At 32.6% G+C, this 17,076-nt stretch overlaps 3 protein-coding genes across 11 annotated transcripts in view; all 3 read right to left on the bottom strand.

The window, feature by feature from the left end:
* Positions 1-215: 215 nt before the first annotated feature.
* Positions 216-1,690, bottom strand: LOC135140645 (zinc finger protein 235-like). The gene is made up of 2 exons (XM_064071283.1): positions 1,383-1,690; positions 216-1,335 (listed from the first exon to the last, which is right to left on the bottom strand). The coding sequence occupies exons 1-2, from the start codon at positions 1,503-1,505 to the stop codon at positions 292-294; spliced, it is 1,167 nt and encodes a 388-aa protein (XP_063927353.1). The 5' UTR covers positions 1,506-1,690; the 3' UTR covers positions 216-291.
* Positions 1,691-7,374: 5,684 nt separating this feature from the next.
* Positions 7,375-8,638, bottom strand: LOC135140440 (DNA polymerase beta-like). Its single transcript, XM_064070984.1, has 4 exons — positions 8,509-8,638; positions 8,264-8,463; positions 8,057-8,217; positions 7,375-8,007 (listed from the first exon to the last, which is right to left on the bottom strand). Exons 1-4 carry the CDS (start codon positions 8,573-8,575, stop codon positions 7,437-7,439), a joined length of 999 nt encoding a protein of 332 aa, XP_063927054.1. The 5' UTR covers positions 8,576-8,638; the 3' UTR covers positions 7,375-7,436.
* An 82-nt stretch (positions 8,639-8,720) lies between these two features.
* The window catches only part of LOC135140472 (synaptotagmin-7), a 905,289-nt gene continuing 896,933 nt past the window's right edge, over positions 8,721-17,076 (bottom strand). For all 9 annotated transcript variants that reach the window (XM_064071035.1, XM_064071032.1, XM_064071033.1 and 6 more), the window contains 2 exons: positions 10,004-10,216; positions 8,721-9,920 (listed from right to left, as the gene is read on the bottom strand). In XM_064071035.1, the coding sequence (XP_063927105.1) occupies positions 9,820-9,920; positions 10,004-10,216 (314 nt within the window). In that variant the 3' untranslated portion in view covers positions 8,721-9,819. The remainder of the gene's footprint in view (positions 9,921-10,003; positions 10,217-17,076) is intronic.

Genomic DNA, 17,076 nt, shown 5'->3' with positions numbered 1-17,076 from the left:
TCATTGGTTCACAGATAACATTGCTGCCAACTCAAAAATTTGCTTCAGTTGCAATAATAAACCTGTGATCATAAAAATGTGCGTTTTATCAACAGTCGTTTCTTCGGTAAATTCTCAAATAAAATACCACGACGGAGATATTTTCTATTTTCAGATAATTGAAAGATTTATTTTGTTCGCCTTAATTTTAATTTGAGGTTATGTTTGTGAGCAGTATGTCAAAACCTCAATAATGTCAACACATTATTATTACTTAAAAATTGTACAAATCCAGTTTAATACTCGAACAAATCACTCCGTGTCGTCATCAACGTGGTGAACCTTCTTCATATGTGGCTTAATGTACGACTTATCGACAAACTTCTTCTGACAAATCCCACACATGTGGGGCTTCTCCCCCGTGTGACTACACATGTGCTTCACCAGCTTATTCCTGTCAAAAAACGACTTGGGACACACATGACACAAATGTCTTTTCACCCTTTCGGGGACCTTCGCCTCCCCCACCCCGTGCACCCGCTTCTTATGCACATTCATCACCCTCTTGTGCTTATACTCCTTCTTACAAATATCACAAACAAACGCTCTCTGATTACTATGCGCCAGAAAATGCTTCTGCAACGAACTATTCACAACAAACTTCTTATCGCACAAATGACAAGCAAAAGGTCTCTCATTCTTATGCCGGCGCACGTGCGCGTCGAAATTAGTCTTCGTCGGAAACCTCTTGGAACAAAACTCGCACACGTGGGGCCACACAGAGGGGTCAGTGTGAACTATAAACCTATGAGTACGAAGATCCTTGTGCGTGTTAAACCTCTTAAGACACTCCTCGCACTCGTACTCCTTCTTATTCAAGTGGAGCTTCTCGTGAATCCCCAGGTCGTTCCGGGTCTTGAACCCCTTTCCACAGAACGTACAAACGTGCGAGCGCTCGCTTTTGTGGTACTGCAAGTGTCGGGGCAGATTCGTGGCGCACGCGAAGCGCTTCGGACACAGCGAGCACCTGAACGGTCGCACGGTCTTGGCGTCGAGGTGGTGCTCCGCCACCGCGTGCGCCACGAAGTCGGTGCTGGTTTTGAACGTGTTCTGGCAGATGTCGCAAGTGAAGGTTTTTTTGGGCTTGGGCTCGGGGGGCGACGAGTCGGGTGGGGGCGGCGTGGTGGATTCCTCTTTGACGATGTCGAAGATGTGGTACTCGGGCATGGGGGATGGGGGGTCTATTTTTTTCTGGGTGCGGAGAGTGGCGCTGCTGAGGCACTTCTCTCGGAATGAGTAAACGAGGTCTAGGTCGGTGGTGCAGGGAAGGCAGATGGTGTAGTCGTCTTTCCACTCCTACAAGGCAAAGGGTGAGATGGGGACGGCGCGACGTGGGGGCTTACGATTTCGGGGACGCATGACTGGAGTTTGCACTTTGTGGAGGGGCTGTCGCTGGTTTCGACTAGTTTGCGGAAGTGGGGGCCTAGGGCGAGGCAGACGCAGCAGATGTGCTCGACTTTTTCCATTATTTTGTGGTTGGGGAGGTTTTTCTAGTCGGACATAACCTCATTTTTTAGATAACCTCAAAACATTTTATTCTAGATCATCTAGATTGAACACAAGGCTTGTTTATTTGGTCTATTATCGCTGCTATTACACATAAATAAATAAGCGTTTGAGCGAATTATACAGATATATCGAAAGCTTCTTATTAAATCTGAATGTAAGGCTAAGTTCAATTTTAAATTAAATTATGCAACCAACATTACACACCAATTTAAACGTCAAAATTAATCAGAATGATTACGTCTGTTGGCAATTTTGGAGTTTTAACTGAAATTGCTACCTGTGTACACTAATTGTAAATTTATCAAAATTATAATAATTAACCCTTGAAAAATTGAAAAATCCAATTCAGCAGTTTTTCGATGTTGCAGCTTGAAATTTTCGATTTTTCAAAATCTCAGATTAGATTTTGTTGAAAGTTGTAAAATCAAGATCGAATAGTTGCTAAATTAACAACTAAAAAATCGAAATTTCCATCTTTGTCAATTTTTGATTGCTTTATTTCAGTCATTCAAGTGTTTCAGTTTTAAAAGAATCATGACTGAATAAATAATATTTAAACATAATCAATATTATTTATACTGTTATTTAAATAGAAAACATGACGTTTTTTAAAACAATTTAATTTGTTTAAATATTGTTAAATCAACCTCGAAAGTGGCCGAAATGAGATACCATCTAAGAAAAGAGAGAGAGGGTGGGTGGGTGGGGCTACTACTTTCTAAGATAAAACTGATTTTGGCAAATCACATACCCTCTAAGAAAAGATAAGGTGGGTGGGCGGGCTTAGTACCTGCTAAGATTAGAGTGACTTTGGCAAATGAGATACCTTCTAAGAAAATGAAGGGCAGAGGGTATATCATTTGGCAAAATCAGTCTTATCTTGACAAGTATTGGGTCTACAGATTTTTGTAATAAATAATTTTAATAAATTTTTATCCCGGCGCCTCCACCATTTTTATCAAAAAAATTTAAGCTTGACGAATGAGTTTACAATATTATCATTCTTTTCAGAAATTTTCTCAGGATCACGAATCTGTTCTTTTTTTCGCAATGTCTTTTCAAATAACCGAGAAAGAGATGTATATAAGCAAAAAAATACATTTTCCTCAAAACTGGTCATTTATTTTCGTACTTTTCGTCCTTTTCGTCCTTTTTCGCCCTTTTCCTCCTTTTTCGTCCTTTCTCCTACTTTTCGTCCTTTTTTCTTCCTTTTCCGTCCGTTTTGTCCTTTTTATCCTTTTCGTCCTTTTTATCCTTTTCGATATCTCGTTTCTCAAATTTTTGATTTTTCGCTTTTTAGATTCTTTAAATTTTCGATTTTTCGATTTCCCACTTTTTCGATCTCTCTTAATTTTTCGGCTTTTCAATATTTCGATTTCTTGATTTTTCAGATTTTGAATTTTTCGATTTTTTAAATTTAGAATTTTTCAATTTTTCGTTATTTGGATTTCACGATTCGACATTTCGGTTTCTCAGTTGGACTTTCCGATTGATTCAATTTTTCGTTTTTCGATTAAATTGAATTTTCAATTCCCCAAATCCTCTATTTTTGGATGTCTCGATTATTTGATTTTCGATGTTTCGATTTCTCTTTTTCGACTTTTCGATGTTTAGATTTCTCGATTTTCGGATTTTTCGATTATTCTATTGGATTTCGCGATTTTTCAATGTTTCGATTTTTCCACTTCGTCCTTTTTGTCCTTTTTGTCCTTTTCGTCCTTTTTCGTCCTTTTTCGTTCTTTTTCCTGCTTTTCGTACTTTTTCGTCCTTTTCGTCTTTTTTCGTCCTTGTCATCCTTTTCCGTCCTTTTCGTCCTTTTTATCCTTTTCGATATCTCGTTCCTCAAATTTTCGATTTTTCACTTTTTAGATTCTTTAAATTTTAGATTTTTCGATTCCCACTTTTTCGATTTCTTTTAATTTTTCGGCTTTTCAGTATTTCGACTTGTCGATTCTTCAGTTTTTTGATTTTTCAATTTTTTCAGTTTTTACATTTTTCAATTTTAGATTTTTCCATTTCCCACTTTTTCGATTTTATTCTTAATTTTTCGGCTTTGCAATATTTCGATTTCTCGATTTTCAGTTTTTAAATTTTTCGATTTTTTAAATTTAGAATTTTTCAATTTTTCGTTGTTTGTACTTCACGATTCAACATTTCGATTTCTCAGTTTTTCAATCTCTTGACTTTTTATTTTTCGAATTTGCGGTATTTCGATTTTTCGACTTTTGGATGCTTCGATTTTTCGATTAAATTAAATTTTCGGTTTCCCGAGTTTTCGATTTTTCAATCTTTCGAATTTTTTACTTCTTCGATTTTTCGATAATTAAATTTCCGATTTTTGGACTTTCCGATCGATTTTTCTATTTTTCGTTTATCGATGAAATTAAATTTTCAATTCCCCAAATCCTCTATTTTTGGATGTCTCGATTATTTGATTTTTCGATGTTTCGATTTCTCTTTTTCGACTTTTCGATGTTTAGATTTCTCGATTTTCGGATTTTTCGATTATTCTATCCGATTTCGCGATTTTTCAATGTTTCGATTTTTCGACTTCGTCCTTTTTGTCCTTTTTATCCTCTTTCGTCCTTTTTTGTCCTTTTTCGTTCTTTTTCCTACTTTTCGTTCTTTTTCCTACTTTTCGTCTTTTTTCGTCCTTGTCATCCTTTTCCGTCCTTTTCGTCTTTTTTATTCTTTTCGATATCTCGTTTCTCAGATTTTCGATTTTTCACTTTTTAGATTCTTTAAATTTTAGATTTTTCGATTTCCCACTTTTTCGATTTCTTTTAATTTTTCGGCTTTTCAATATTTCGACTTGTCGATTCTTCAGTTTTTTGATTTTTCAATTTTTTCAGTTTTTACATTTTTCAATTTTAGATTTTTCGATTTCCCACTTTTTCGATTTTATTCTTAATTTTTCGGCTTTGCAATATTTCGATTTCTCGATTTTCAGTTTTTAAATTTTTCGATTTTTTAAATTTAGAATTTTTCAATTTTTCGTTGTTTGTACTTCACGATTCGACATTTCGATTTCTCAGTTTTTCAAGCTCTTGACTTTTATTTTTCGAATTCGCGGTATTTCGATTTTTCGACTTTTCGATGTTTCGATTTTTCGATGAAATTAAATTTTCGGTTTCCCAAGTTTTCGATTTTTCGGTTTTTCGATATCGATTTCTAAATTTTTCGACATTAATTTTCGATTTTTCAATCTTTCGAATTTTTTACTTCTTCGATTTTTCGATAATTAAATTTCCGATTTTTGGACTTTCCGATCGATTTTTCTATTTTTCGTTTATCGATGAAATTAAATTTTCAATTCCCCAAATCCTCTATTTTTGGATGTCTCAATTATTTGATTTTTCGATGTTTCGATTTCTCTTTTTCGACTTTTCGATGTTTAGATTTCTCGATTTTCGGATTTTTCGATTATTCTATTCCATTTCGCGATTTCTCAATGCTTCGATTTTTCGACTTCGTCCTTTTTGTTTTTTTTCGTCCTTTTTCCTACTTTTCGTCCTTCTTCGTCCTTTTCGTCCTTTTCATCTTTATCGTCACTTTTCGTCCTCTTTCGTTCTTTTCATCTTTTTCGTCCTTTTCGTCCTTTTTCGTTCTTTTCGTCCTTTTCGTGCTCTTTCTTCCTTTTTCGTCCTTTTTCGTTCTTTTCGCCCCATTTCGTCCTTTCCGTCCATTCCATCTTTTTTCGTCCTTTTTCGTCCATGTTCGTCCTTTTCGTCCTTTTTCGTCTTTTTTCCTACTTTTCGTCCTTTTTCGTCCTCTTCGTCCTTTCCACTCTTTTTGGTCCTTTCTCGTCCTTTTCGTACTTTTTCGTCCTTTTTCGTTCTTTTCGTCCTTTCCGTCCTTTTTCGTCCTTATCGTCCCTTTCATCGTTTTCCGTCCTTTTTCGCCCCTTTTCGTCCTTTTCCCTACTTTTCGTCCTTTTCGTCATTTTTCGTCCATTTTCGTCCTTTTCGTCCTTTTTCGTCATTTTTCATCCCTTTCGTCCTTTTCGTCCTTGTTCGTCCTTTTCGTCCTTTTCGTCCCTTTTCGTCCTTTCCGTCCTTTCCATTCTTTTTGGTCCTTTTTCTTCCTTTTCGTCCTTCTCGTCTTTTTTCGTCCTTTTTCCTGCGTTTCGTCCTTTTTCGGTCGCTTTCATCCTTTCCGTCCTTTTTCGTCCTTTTCGTCCTTTTCATCGTTTTCCGTCCTTTTCGTCCTATTTGTCCTTTTTCGTCCTTTTTCCTACTTTTCGTCCTTTTCGTCCTTCTTGTCTTTTTCGTCCCTTTTCGTCCTTTTTCCTACTTTTCGTCCTTTTCGTCATTTTCGTCCTTTTCGTCATTTTCGTCCTTTTCGTCACCCTGGGCGGGGTTAGTACCTGCTAAGATAAGAGTGATTTTGGCAAATCAGACACCCTGTAAGAAAATGAAAGGTAGAGGGTATGTCATTTGGCAAAACCAGTCTTATCTTGGCAAGAATTGGGCCTACAGATTTTTGTAATAAATAATTTTAATAAATTTTTATCCAGGCGCCTCTACCATTTTTATCAAAAAATTTAAACTTGACGAATGAGCTTACAATGTTATCATTCTTTTCAGAAATTTTCTCAGGATCACGAATCTGTCCTTCCTTTCTTGATTTATTTTCAAATAACCGAGAAAGAGATGTTTATAAGGAAAAAAATACCACATTTTTGTCAAAGCCGGTCATTTATTTTCCTTCAGGTCTATGTTCGTTCCGCTATTTAATTAGATATCAAAACATCCAAAGAAAGTCATAATTTCTTTTAACACACACTATTTCTGAAAGGAGTTCGTACAGATTTTTGTAATAAATAATTTTAAAATAAATTTTTATACCGGCGCCTCCACCATTTTTATCAAAAATTTAAACTTGATGAAATGAGCTTACAATGTTATCATTTTTTTCAGAAAGTTTCTCAGGATCACGAATCTGTCCTTCCTTTCTTGATTTATTTTCAAATAACCGAGAAAGAGATGTTTATAAGGAAAAAAAAATACCACATTTTTCTCAAAGCCGGTCATTTATTTTCCTTCAGGTCTATGTAGGTTTCGCTATTTAATTAGATATCAAAATACCCCAAAAAAATCATACTTTCTTTTAACATACACAATTTCTGTTGTTGAACAAACAGCCCTACTTTTAAGCCAAAACGAAGCTCTGATGTTGCTGCCACCAAACCGAAATCAAAACTAAACACAGAGGACCGAAAAATGTGACCTTTTATCAGGTAGCTCACGTGACAGTGACGTCATCGTACGTCACGATGAGACTGCAAAAATTATTTTTCATATTTTGGCCGGGAAAATGCACATTTTCGGGGATAATTTAACATTGTTTAAATAAATTGATTTGTTTTTAATAATTTCAAGCTTGTAGGACAAGTATCGGTTTAATTATCATATAAATTTATGCTTATCATATTTAAACATTACAAGTGATATTAATTATGTTTAAAGTTTATATCTTGAAAATTTATAGCTTTGATCAACCAACTTCAATCGTTTCGAAAATGTTCCCAAAATTTAAACATTGTCGAGTGAACGAATCACGGAATCCGATAAATTACTAGTTGCATAACCAACCAATCTTTATAGAAATACAGAGTGCTCATTTTATCTGTTCACGCCTGAATTATTCGGCATAGGCAACCCATTTTACATTTTTAAAACAGCTATATTAATAGAGTATCAATTTTTTCAATTTTGTCTTTATTTGGCATCTACATCGTTGTCATTTTTTTTCTGATTGGTATGACTGTCAGGCGTGAACAGCTAAAATGAACACTCTGTATATATGTATAAAAAAACAACAGGATTTCTAGGGATAATTTAATATACATCAAACGGCATTCACAATGTTTTTCTTTCAATAATAATTCATCTACTGCGCTCTTCAGGGGTTTTAAATGGATAACCAATAAAATCGAAAATGTCTCTCTCTGAGTGAATTTCCACCGGCTCTCCTGGAACCCCCGTGCTCCCCACAGGTCTCAAACTGTACTCATTTAAAGTAAACCCGGCTTCCAGCGCATGCGCCCTCATCTCCTTGTTGAACATGTTGGACCCTGTGAAGTACAAAACAGCGCAAAAAAACTGGTCATATGGCGTCAATCTAATATCCAATCTCCTCGTCACTGAACCCCCTTCAAGCTTGCAAGCCCCCATGAATTTAGTGTCCCCTAAAGACAGCGTTTCTGTGATTAAACCACACTTCTGGAGGGCCCCAACGACGTTCTTGAGAGTATTCTTATTTTTCTTTTTCTTGCTTAAGTAACTAGGGTGTGTGATGAGGGCGTCAATGTCGCCACTTTCGTCCTTGCCTCGCCTGTAGCTTCCACATATAGTAATTTGGATGTCAGGGTCCAACTGTCTCAGGTGTTTTTGGATGACAGTCTCAATTTCCGTGATTTCTTGCCTGGGGATTTTTTTTTCAAAATCGTCAAAATATCTGAAATTATTATTATTAACAACGGGTTTCTAATTTTGTTAAAGTTTACTTTAAACCAATGATTTGGTGGTGGTTTAGCTTGTCTTTGTGTTTGTCTAACTGTTCCAAGGTGGTGATCCCCTCATTCACTAAACTCTGGGCTTTCGCCGGCCCTATTCCGGACACTCGGGTCAATAAATTAATCGCTGCGTTTTTCGAATCGTTCTGGATCTGGAAATTTCCACTTTATTCGCGTCAGGGGCTATAAATCAGTTACATTTTCGAGTTTTTGGAGTTTCCCAGTCGCCAGGAATTCGTCGATTTTCTTGGCGATTTTTTCCCCGATTCCGTTGAGTTTTTTGGCTTGGCTTCCCGAGGTGATTCGAGTCGGGAGAGCGCTTAAAACGCTCGCCGCTTTCCTGTACGCATTATACTTGTGGATGTTTCTACTCACGTTTTTTTCGTATTCGGCTAGCTCTACAAGTTTGAGGTTAGATAAGTTTGCGCGATTGTTACAAATACCTAAGAGAAATTCGCAAAAGTCGTGATTCGGGGTGTCTTCGTCCGCTGGGGCTTTCCTTTTGCCCATTTTTGGCCACAAAATTTGAAAATCGATTCGAATTTGACATAACCTGAAACGTCAAACTGAGAAATGTCAATGGAAACTGCGTTCAGCGGATGCTTTCGCTTGGCGTTCATTGGTTGTTGTCTCTGGGTTAAGTTAAACTAATCACCAAATTAAATACGTTTATTAAGTTCTAATAAATATTTTCTACAAGTACTTGAATCGGCTAATTTCTAACATATATTTACATACATTAAAACATGTTGTTTAACAACATTCACTGAAGTTTTACATTAAACATACAGTTATTAAACTTACAATAGCAACATTTCATATAAAATATAAATCAAACTTAATTGTTAAAAATTTGCAAGTGTCACATAATTTGGCGCCAACGAGGTGACTCCGTTCCATAAAACATGACCTATGGAAAAAATCGAACGACCACATCAAATTATCCTACGACCAATAGACGAAATGAAACCATCGTGATAATAACATCCAACAAGAGTTAAGGTTTTAGCACACAAAAATAAATAAATCTTATATACTCTGTCAAAGGTACTCGCAATAACGATACGTTTCATTCAGGCACTACAGTTTATCTTTTTAAATGTTTGTTGATTTAAAATCTACGCGAATCACCCAGTCCCTTTTGAATATGTTACAACAGATAAACATCGAGGGTTTTCCGTAAATTGCCACACATCGGTTGTTTTCTACATTAACAGCAACAATCGATATGAAAATACAAGTATATCGAAACTATCGCTATTTTGTAAGCAGTACACACATAAAGACGGCGACGCCCAGCGCGAGTTTGATCCTCATTTGTCTTTGATGGTTAACCCCTAAAAATATTCTATACACATTTATATAAAGCGTGTCTGTCGTTATACTTGTAAACATATTCTGAAAAGTTATTTGAATTTGGCGCGGCGCGCCGGTCGGGTCCGGTCGGGTCCGATCGGCGCGGGCCGGCCGCGAAACCTAACCACTAATAATATTCACATGTACAACAGTATTAACGCTACGGTTAAGGTATCACAAAAAATACTTGTCGTTTTATTTGAATTTCCGCAGTCGACTCTGATCTCTAATTTTCTGAAAGGGTAGCGAAGCTGCGAACTAAACCAAGATGGCGCCGACTCCGTTCTCTTGAAATTATGAGTTATTGTCACGTGATGGGAAACTTTTGAGGTTATGTTCTACCGAATTTGCCTTTAGATGAGAAAATGTGATGAGGTCGCGCCATTTTGGTTCGCCCCTTACTCGGGCTTAAGCCGGTGCCACTGGACGATGGTCTGCCGGGGCTTCGTTATCATGTCCTGCCAGTGCTTCGTCTCCGACGCGCCGGACCCGTTTTTGCCTGAAACAACGTTGCGAGTGAAATAAAGCGTGATTATGGCACAAGGGAAAAAAGTGTCGTCGGTATTTCAGGGAAGCGCTCACCTGCCAGCAGAATCCGTCCGATTAGCTCGTTCCTGCCGATGTTATCGAAGTCCATGACCATCACGTCGAGCGAACACTCCCTTATTTTCTCCCATGGCACGTTGAATGAGAACGTGTCGTTGAAAACGGGGTTCAGTGTACACTTGAAAATGGCCGTTTTGCGCTTCTCGATGCGTTTGTCGCCGAATTGTAGCCACACTTTGACGTACGGATCTAAAAAAATACGACAAAAATAAATTTTTAGTTTAAAATACTGCTATACGTGTTTCGGTACACACAAAATCTTCAGGCAAATAATATAGAAGTTTGCACATTTTCCAGAATCGTTAACTGCAAAATCCACATTTCCTTACAAAAATTTACCATTTTAAACCTTCTGTTAAGTTTCTAAGAATAAAAAAATCATCACAATTATGATGGGGTGGGTGGGCGGGGCTTATATTTTGGCTTTTTTCTTAATATACGTAGTGTTCTTTGAACAACCCGATACTCAAAAATATGTTTTTAATTTGTTGTAAAGAAATAAGTATTTTGCAGCTAAGCTCCGCCCCCTCGGTTCAAGGCGAATAAAAAAAATCATTACAATTGAGATAGGGCGGGCGGGCGGGCTTACATTTTGTCTTTTTGTTTTAAAATCTGTAGACTTCTTTTCACAACATGAAACTTAAATTTTGACCAAAAGTTCAATTTTAAAAATACAAAAATATGAAAAAAAAGGAAAAATCTGATGAGAAAGACTCGAATTTTTGACATGAAAATTTTGAAAAAATTGCAAAATGTCAATAATACACTTTGAGGCTTTAACAGTCATTTTATTATATTGCCAAGAAATTGGCATCTTGAAATAAACCCAGAATTTAAAATGACATGAAAGTCTAAAAAAAAAATGAGAACAAAAAATTCAGTTAACAAAAATTTAAAGAATTTGATTTTGAAAAAAACATTTAAAATCCAACAAAATCTTCAAAAAAGGAAACAAAAAATATATCAGGAAAACGCTCACGGTTGGATTAAAGTGCATCTTAAAAACACAGGTTTTGAAAAAATGAAAACAAGTGGAAAATGTAAAAAAAAACAGAAAAAAAAACAATAGGAAAATCTGCCAAGTTTATACAAATAAAATTTTAACAACTGAGAAACCGAAAAATCAATGATTTTTGGCAAATGACATATCCTCTAAGAAAATAAAGGGTGGGTGGGCGGGGCTAGTACTTGTAAAGATAAGTCTGATTTTGGCCAATGATATACCTTCTAAGAAACAAGAGAGTGAGTGGGCGGGGCTTATTTTTTTTTTCTTAGAAGGTTTTTCGATTTTTCGATTTTTTCAGTTTTTCGATTTGTTAATTTAATTTTTCTATTTTCATGTTTCATTTTTCAATTTTTGAAGATTCTAAATTTCTAAATTTTACATTTCTCGATTTGCCAATATTTCGATTTTTCGGTTTTCCAATTCTTCAGTTTTTCGATGTTTTCAATTTTTAAAAGTTTACGTTATTTAAATTTTACATTTTTCGATATTTCAGTGTTAAAATTTTTCAATTTTTCAGTTCTTTAAATCCTCGATTTCTCGATTTCATCGTTTTTGGATTTTTCGATTTTTTAAGTTTTTCGATTTGTTAATTTAATTTTTCTATTTTCTTCTTTCATTTTTCAATTTTCCCATTTTTCAATTTTTGAAGTTTCTAAATTTCAAAATTTTAAATTTCGCGATTTGCCAATATTTCGATTTTTCGGTTTTTCAATTCTTCAGTTTTTCGATGTTTTCAATTTTTAAAAGTTTACATTCTTTTTTCTCGATTTATAGATTTTTCGATTTTTCATTTTTGGCTATTTAAATTTTACATTTTTCGATATTTCAGTGTTGAAATTTTTCAATTTTTCAGTTCCTCAAATCCTCGATTTCACGATTTCATCGTTTTTCGATTTTTCCATTTTTTCAGTTTTTCGATTTGTTAATTTCATTTTTCTATTTTCATGTTTCATTTTTGAATTTCCCCGTTTTTCAATTTTTGAAGTTTTTAAATTTAAAATTTTTACATTTCTCGATTTGCCAATATTTCGATTTTTCGGTTTTTCAATTCTTCAGTTTTTAAAAGTTTACATTCTTTTTTCTCGATTTATAGATTTTTCGATTTTTCATTTTTGGCTATTTAAATTTTACATTTTTCGATATTTCAGTGTTGAAATTTAAAAATTTTTCAGTTCTTCAAATCCTCGATTTCTAGATTTCATTGTTTTTCGATTTTTCGATTTTTTCAGTTTTTCGATCTGTTAATTTAATTTTTCTATTTTCATGTTTCATTTTTCAATTTTTGAAGTTTCTAAATTTTAAAATTTTACATTTCTCGATTTGCCAATATTTCGATTTTTCGGTTTTTCAATTCTTCAGTTTTTCGATATTTTCAATTTTTAAAAGTTTACATTTTTTTTCTCGATTTATAGATTTTTCGATTTTTCATTTTTGGCTATTTAAATTTTACATTTTTCGATATTTGTGTTGAAATTTTTCATTTTTTCAGTTCTTCAAATTATCGATTTCTCGATTTCATCATTTTTCGATTTTTCTGTTTTTTCAGTTTTTCGATTTGTTAATTTAAATTTTCTATTTTCATCTTTCATTTTTCAATTTTCCCATTTTTTAGTTTTTGAAGTTTCTAAATTTCAAATTTTTACATTTCGCGATTTGCCAATATTTCGATTTTTCGGTTTTTCAATTCTTCAGTTTTACGATGTATTCAATTTTTAAAATTTTACATTTTTCGGTTTTCTCGATTTATAGATTTTTCGATTTTTCATTTTTGGCTATTTAAATTTCACATTTTTCGATATTTCAGTGTTAAAATTTTTCAATTTTTCAGTTCTTCAAATCCTCGATTTCTCGACTTCATCGTTTTTCGACTTTTCGATTTTTCAGTTTTTCGATTTGTTAATTTAATTTTTCTATTTTCATGTTTCATTTTTCAATTTTCCCATTTTTCAATTTTTGAAGTTTCTAAATTTCAAATTTTTACATTTCTCGATTTGCCAATATTTCGATTTTTCGGTTTTTCAATTCTTCAGTTTTTCGATATTTTCAATTTTTAAAATTTTACATTCTTCGATGTTCTCGATTTATAGTTTTTTCGATTTTTCAGTTCTTCAAATCCTCGATTTTTCGATTTCATCATTTTTCGATTTTTCGATTTTTTCAGTTCTTCGATTTGTTAATTTAATTTTTCTATTTTCATATTTCATTTTTAAATTTTCCCATTTTTCAATTTTTGAAGTTTCTAAATTTCAAATTTTTTTTCGCGATTTGCCAATATTTCGATTTTTTGGTTTTCCAATTCTTCAGTTTTTCGATGTTTTCAATTTTTAAAAGTTTACGTTATTTTTTTCTCGATTTATAGATTTTTCGATTTTTCATTTTTGGCTATTTAAAATTTCACATTTTTCGATATTTCAGTGCTGAAATTATTCAATTTTTCAGTTCTTCAAATCCTCGATTTCTCGATTTCATCGTTTTTCGACTTTTCGATTTTTTTAGTTTTTCGATTTGTTAATTTAATTTTTCTATTTTCATGTTTCATTTTTCAATTTTTGAAGTTTCTAAATTTCAAATTTTTACATTTCTCGGTTTGCCAATATTTCGATTTTTCGGTTTTCCAATTCTTCAGTTTTTCGATGTTTTCAATTTTTAAAAGTTTACGTTATTTTTTTCTCGATTTATAGATTTTTCGATTTTTCATTTTTGGCTATTTAAATTTCACATTTTTCGATATGTCAGTGTTGAAATTTTTCATTTTTTCAGTTCTTCTAATCCTCGATTTCATCGTTTTTCGATTTTTCGATTTTATCAGTTTTTCGATTTGTTAATTTAATTTTTCAATTTTCCCATTTTTCAATTTTTGAAGTTTCTAAGTTTCTAAATTTCAAATTTTTACATTTCTCGGTTTGCCAATATTTCGATTTTTCGGTTTTTCAATTCTTCAGTTTCTCGATGTTTTCAATTTTTAAAAGTTTACGCTATTTTTTTCTCGATTTATAGATTTTTCGATTTTTCATTTTTGGCTATTTAAATTTCACATTTTTCGATATTTCAGTGTTGAAATTATTCAATTTTTCAGTTCTTCAAATCCTCGATTTCTCGATTTCATCGTTTTTCGACTTTTCGATTTTTTTAGTTTTTCGATTTGTTAATTTAATTTTTCTATTTTCATGTTTCATTTTTCAATTTCTGAAGTTTCTAAATTTCAAATTTTTACATTTGTCGGTTTGCCAATATTTGGATTTTTCGGTTTTTCAATTCTTCAGTTTTTCGATGTTTTCATTTTTTAAAATTTTACATTCTTTGATTTTCTCGATTTATAGATTTTTCGATTTTTCATTTTTGGCTATTTAAATTTTACATTTTTCGATATTTCAGTGTTGAAATTTTTCAATTTTTCAGTTCTTCAAATCCTCGATTTCTCGATTTCATCGTTTTTTGATTTTTCGATTTTTTCAGTTTTTCGATTTGTTAATTTAATTTTTCTATTTTCATATTTCATTTTTGAATTTTCCCGTTTTTCAATTTTTGAAGTTTCTAAATTTCAAATTTTTACATTTCTCGATTTGCCAATATTTCGATTTTTCGGTTTTTCAATTCTTCAGATTTTCGATGTTTTCAATTTTTAAAATTTTACATTCTTCGGTTTTCTCGATTTATAGATTTTTCGATTTTTCAGTTTTTGATTTTTCATTTTTGGCTATTTAAAATTTTACATTTTTCGATATTTTAGTGTTGAAATTTTTCAATTTTTCAGTTCTTCAATTCTTCGATTTCTCAATTTTTTCAGGTTTTCATTTTTTCGATTTTCTTGTTTCATTTTTCAATTTTTCAATTATTTTTTTGACTTTGATTTTTCGATTTCTTACTTTTTAGAGTTTTCGGTTTTTCGATTTGAAATTTCGAGTTCCCAATTTTTCGAATTTTCAGTTTTTGATTTTTCAATTTTGGCCATTTCGAATTTTACACTTTTCGATATCTAAGTGTTGGAATTTTTCAAATTCTCGATTTTTCCATTTCATTTTCACTTTTCATTATTCAATTTTTTATTTATTTTTTCGATTTTTCGACTTTGTACCCCTACACCTAATTTCAGCTGATTTGTACTGTTTAACAAAAATTTAAAGAATTAGATTCTGAAAAAAACATTTAAAGTGTAATAAAATCTCCGAAAAAGCAAACAAAAAATATATTAGGAATACGTTCACGATTTCGATTAAAGTGAAGCTAAAACACAGGTTTTTAAAAAATGAAAACAAGGGGAAAATCTAAAAAAAAAAAACAGAAAAAAATTATATACTAGGAAAATCTGCAAAGTTTATACAAATAAAATTTCAACAAATAGGAAACCGAAAAATCAACTTTTCAACACAAAATGAATATCGTAAGAAGGAAAGTCTAGATGTTGAGAAAACATTAAAAATAGTAAAAACATCTCGGAAGGAAATTTGAAAACTATATTAGGAAAATCTTTACGATTTCGAGCAAAAGTTCAGCTTTAAAAACACGAAAATACGAAAAAAAAGGAAAAATCTGAAGAGAAAGACTCGAATTTTTGATATGAAAATTTTGAAAAAAATTTCAAAATGTCAATAATGCACTCTGGGGCTTTAACACACATTCCACTATATTGACAAGAAATTGACATCTTGAAATAAACCCAAATTTAAAATGACGTGAAAGTTAAAAAAAATGAGAACAAAAAAAATTCAATTAACAAAAATTTAAAGAATTAGATTCTGAAAAAAACATTTAAAGTCCAATAAAATCTCCAAAAAAGCAAACAAAAAATATATTAGGAATACGTTCACGATTTCGATTAAAGTGAAGCTAAAACACAGGTTTTTAAAAAATGAAAACAAGGGGAAAATCTAAAAAAAAAAACAGAAAAAAATTATATACTAGGAAAATCTGCAAAGTTTATACGAATAAAATTTTAACAAATAGGAAACCGAAAAATCAACTTTTCAACACAAAATGAATATCGTAAGAAGGAATGTCTAGATGTTGAGAAAACATTAAAAATAGTAAAAACATCTCGAAAGGAAAATCGAAAACTATATTAGAAAAATCTTTACGATTTCGAGCAAAAGTTCAGCTTTAAAAACACGAAAATACGAAAAAAAAAAGGAAAAATCTGAAGAGAAAGACTCGGATTTTTGATACGAACATTTTGAAAAAAAAATTCAAAATGTCAATAATGCACTTTGGGGCTTTAACAAATATTCCATTATATTGACAAGAAATTGACAGCTTGAAATAAACCCAAAATTTAAAATGATATGAAAGTTAAAAAGAAAGAGAACAAAAAAAAAAATCAATTAACAAAAATTTAAAGAATTACATTCAGAAAAAAACATTTAAAGTCCAATAAAATCTCCAAAAAAGCAAACAAAAAATATATTAGGAATACGTTCACGATTTCGATTAAAGTGCAGGTTAAAAACACAGGTTTTGAAAAAGCGAAAACAAGGGAAAAATTCGAATTTTTTGACAACTTTCTTAAAGTGAAGTCTTTCCTATACTTCCTGCTTCCTCAAAATTCGACCCATTTTTGTCCATTTTGTACTTGTTAGGATAAGACTGATTTTGGCGAATGACATATTCTCTAAGAAAATAGAGGGCGGGTGGGCGGGGCTTGTCCTTGCCAAGATAAGACTGATTTGGCAAGTCACATAGTCTCTAAGAAAATACAGGGTGGGTGGGCGGGGCTTGTATTTGCCATGATAAGACTGATTTGGCAAATCACATAGTCTCTAAGAAAATAAAGGGTGGGTGGGCGGGACTTGTACTTGCTAAGATAAGACTGACTTTGGCAAATGATATATCCTCTGAGAAAATATAGGGTGGGTGGGCGGGGCTTGTTCTTCCTAAGGTAAGACAGGACAGTTTTTTTAGAATCGGCCTTTCAAATATCTAAATTTTTGGAATTTTAAAAAAATTTGATTTCAAATCCGAACATTTTGACAATTTTGCACGACGAATATACAAACGGAATCAGCACGTCAAGATCTACATCGCTGAATTTTTTGAGAATTTTTAGACA

The sequence above is a fragment of the Zophobas morio genome, unplaced genomic scaffold (assembly GCF_036711695.1).
Source record: "Zophobas morio isolate AGI-343-1 ecotype UQ-CSIRO unplaced genomic scaffold, CSIRO_AGI_Zmor_V1 ptg000040l, whole genome shotgun sequence".
Classification (NCBI taxonomy): Eukaryota; Metazoa; Arthropoda; class Insecta; order Coleoptera; family Tenebrionidae; genus Zophobas; species Zophobas morio.
The sequence above is the reverse complement of the archived record's forward strand: the minus strand, read 5'-3'. Positions and strand labels throughout refer to the sequence as shown.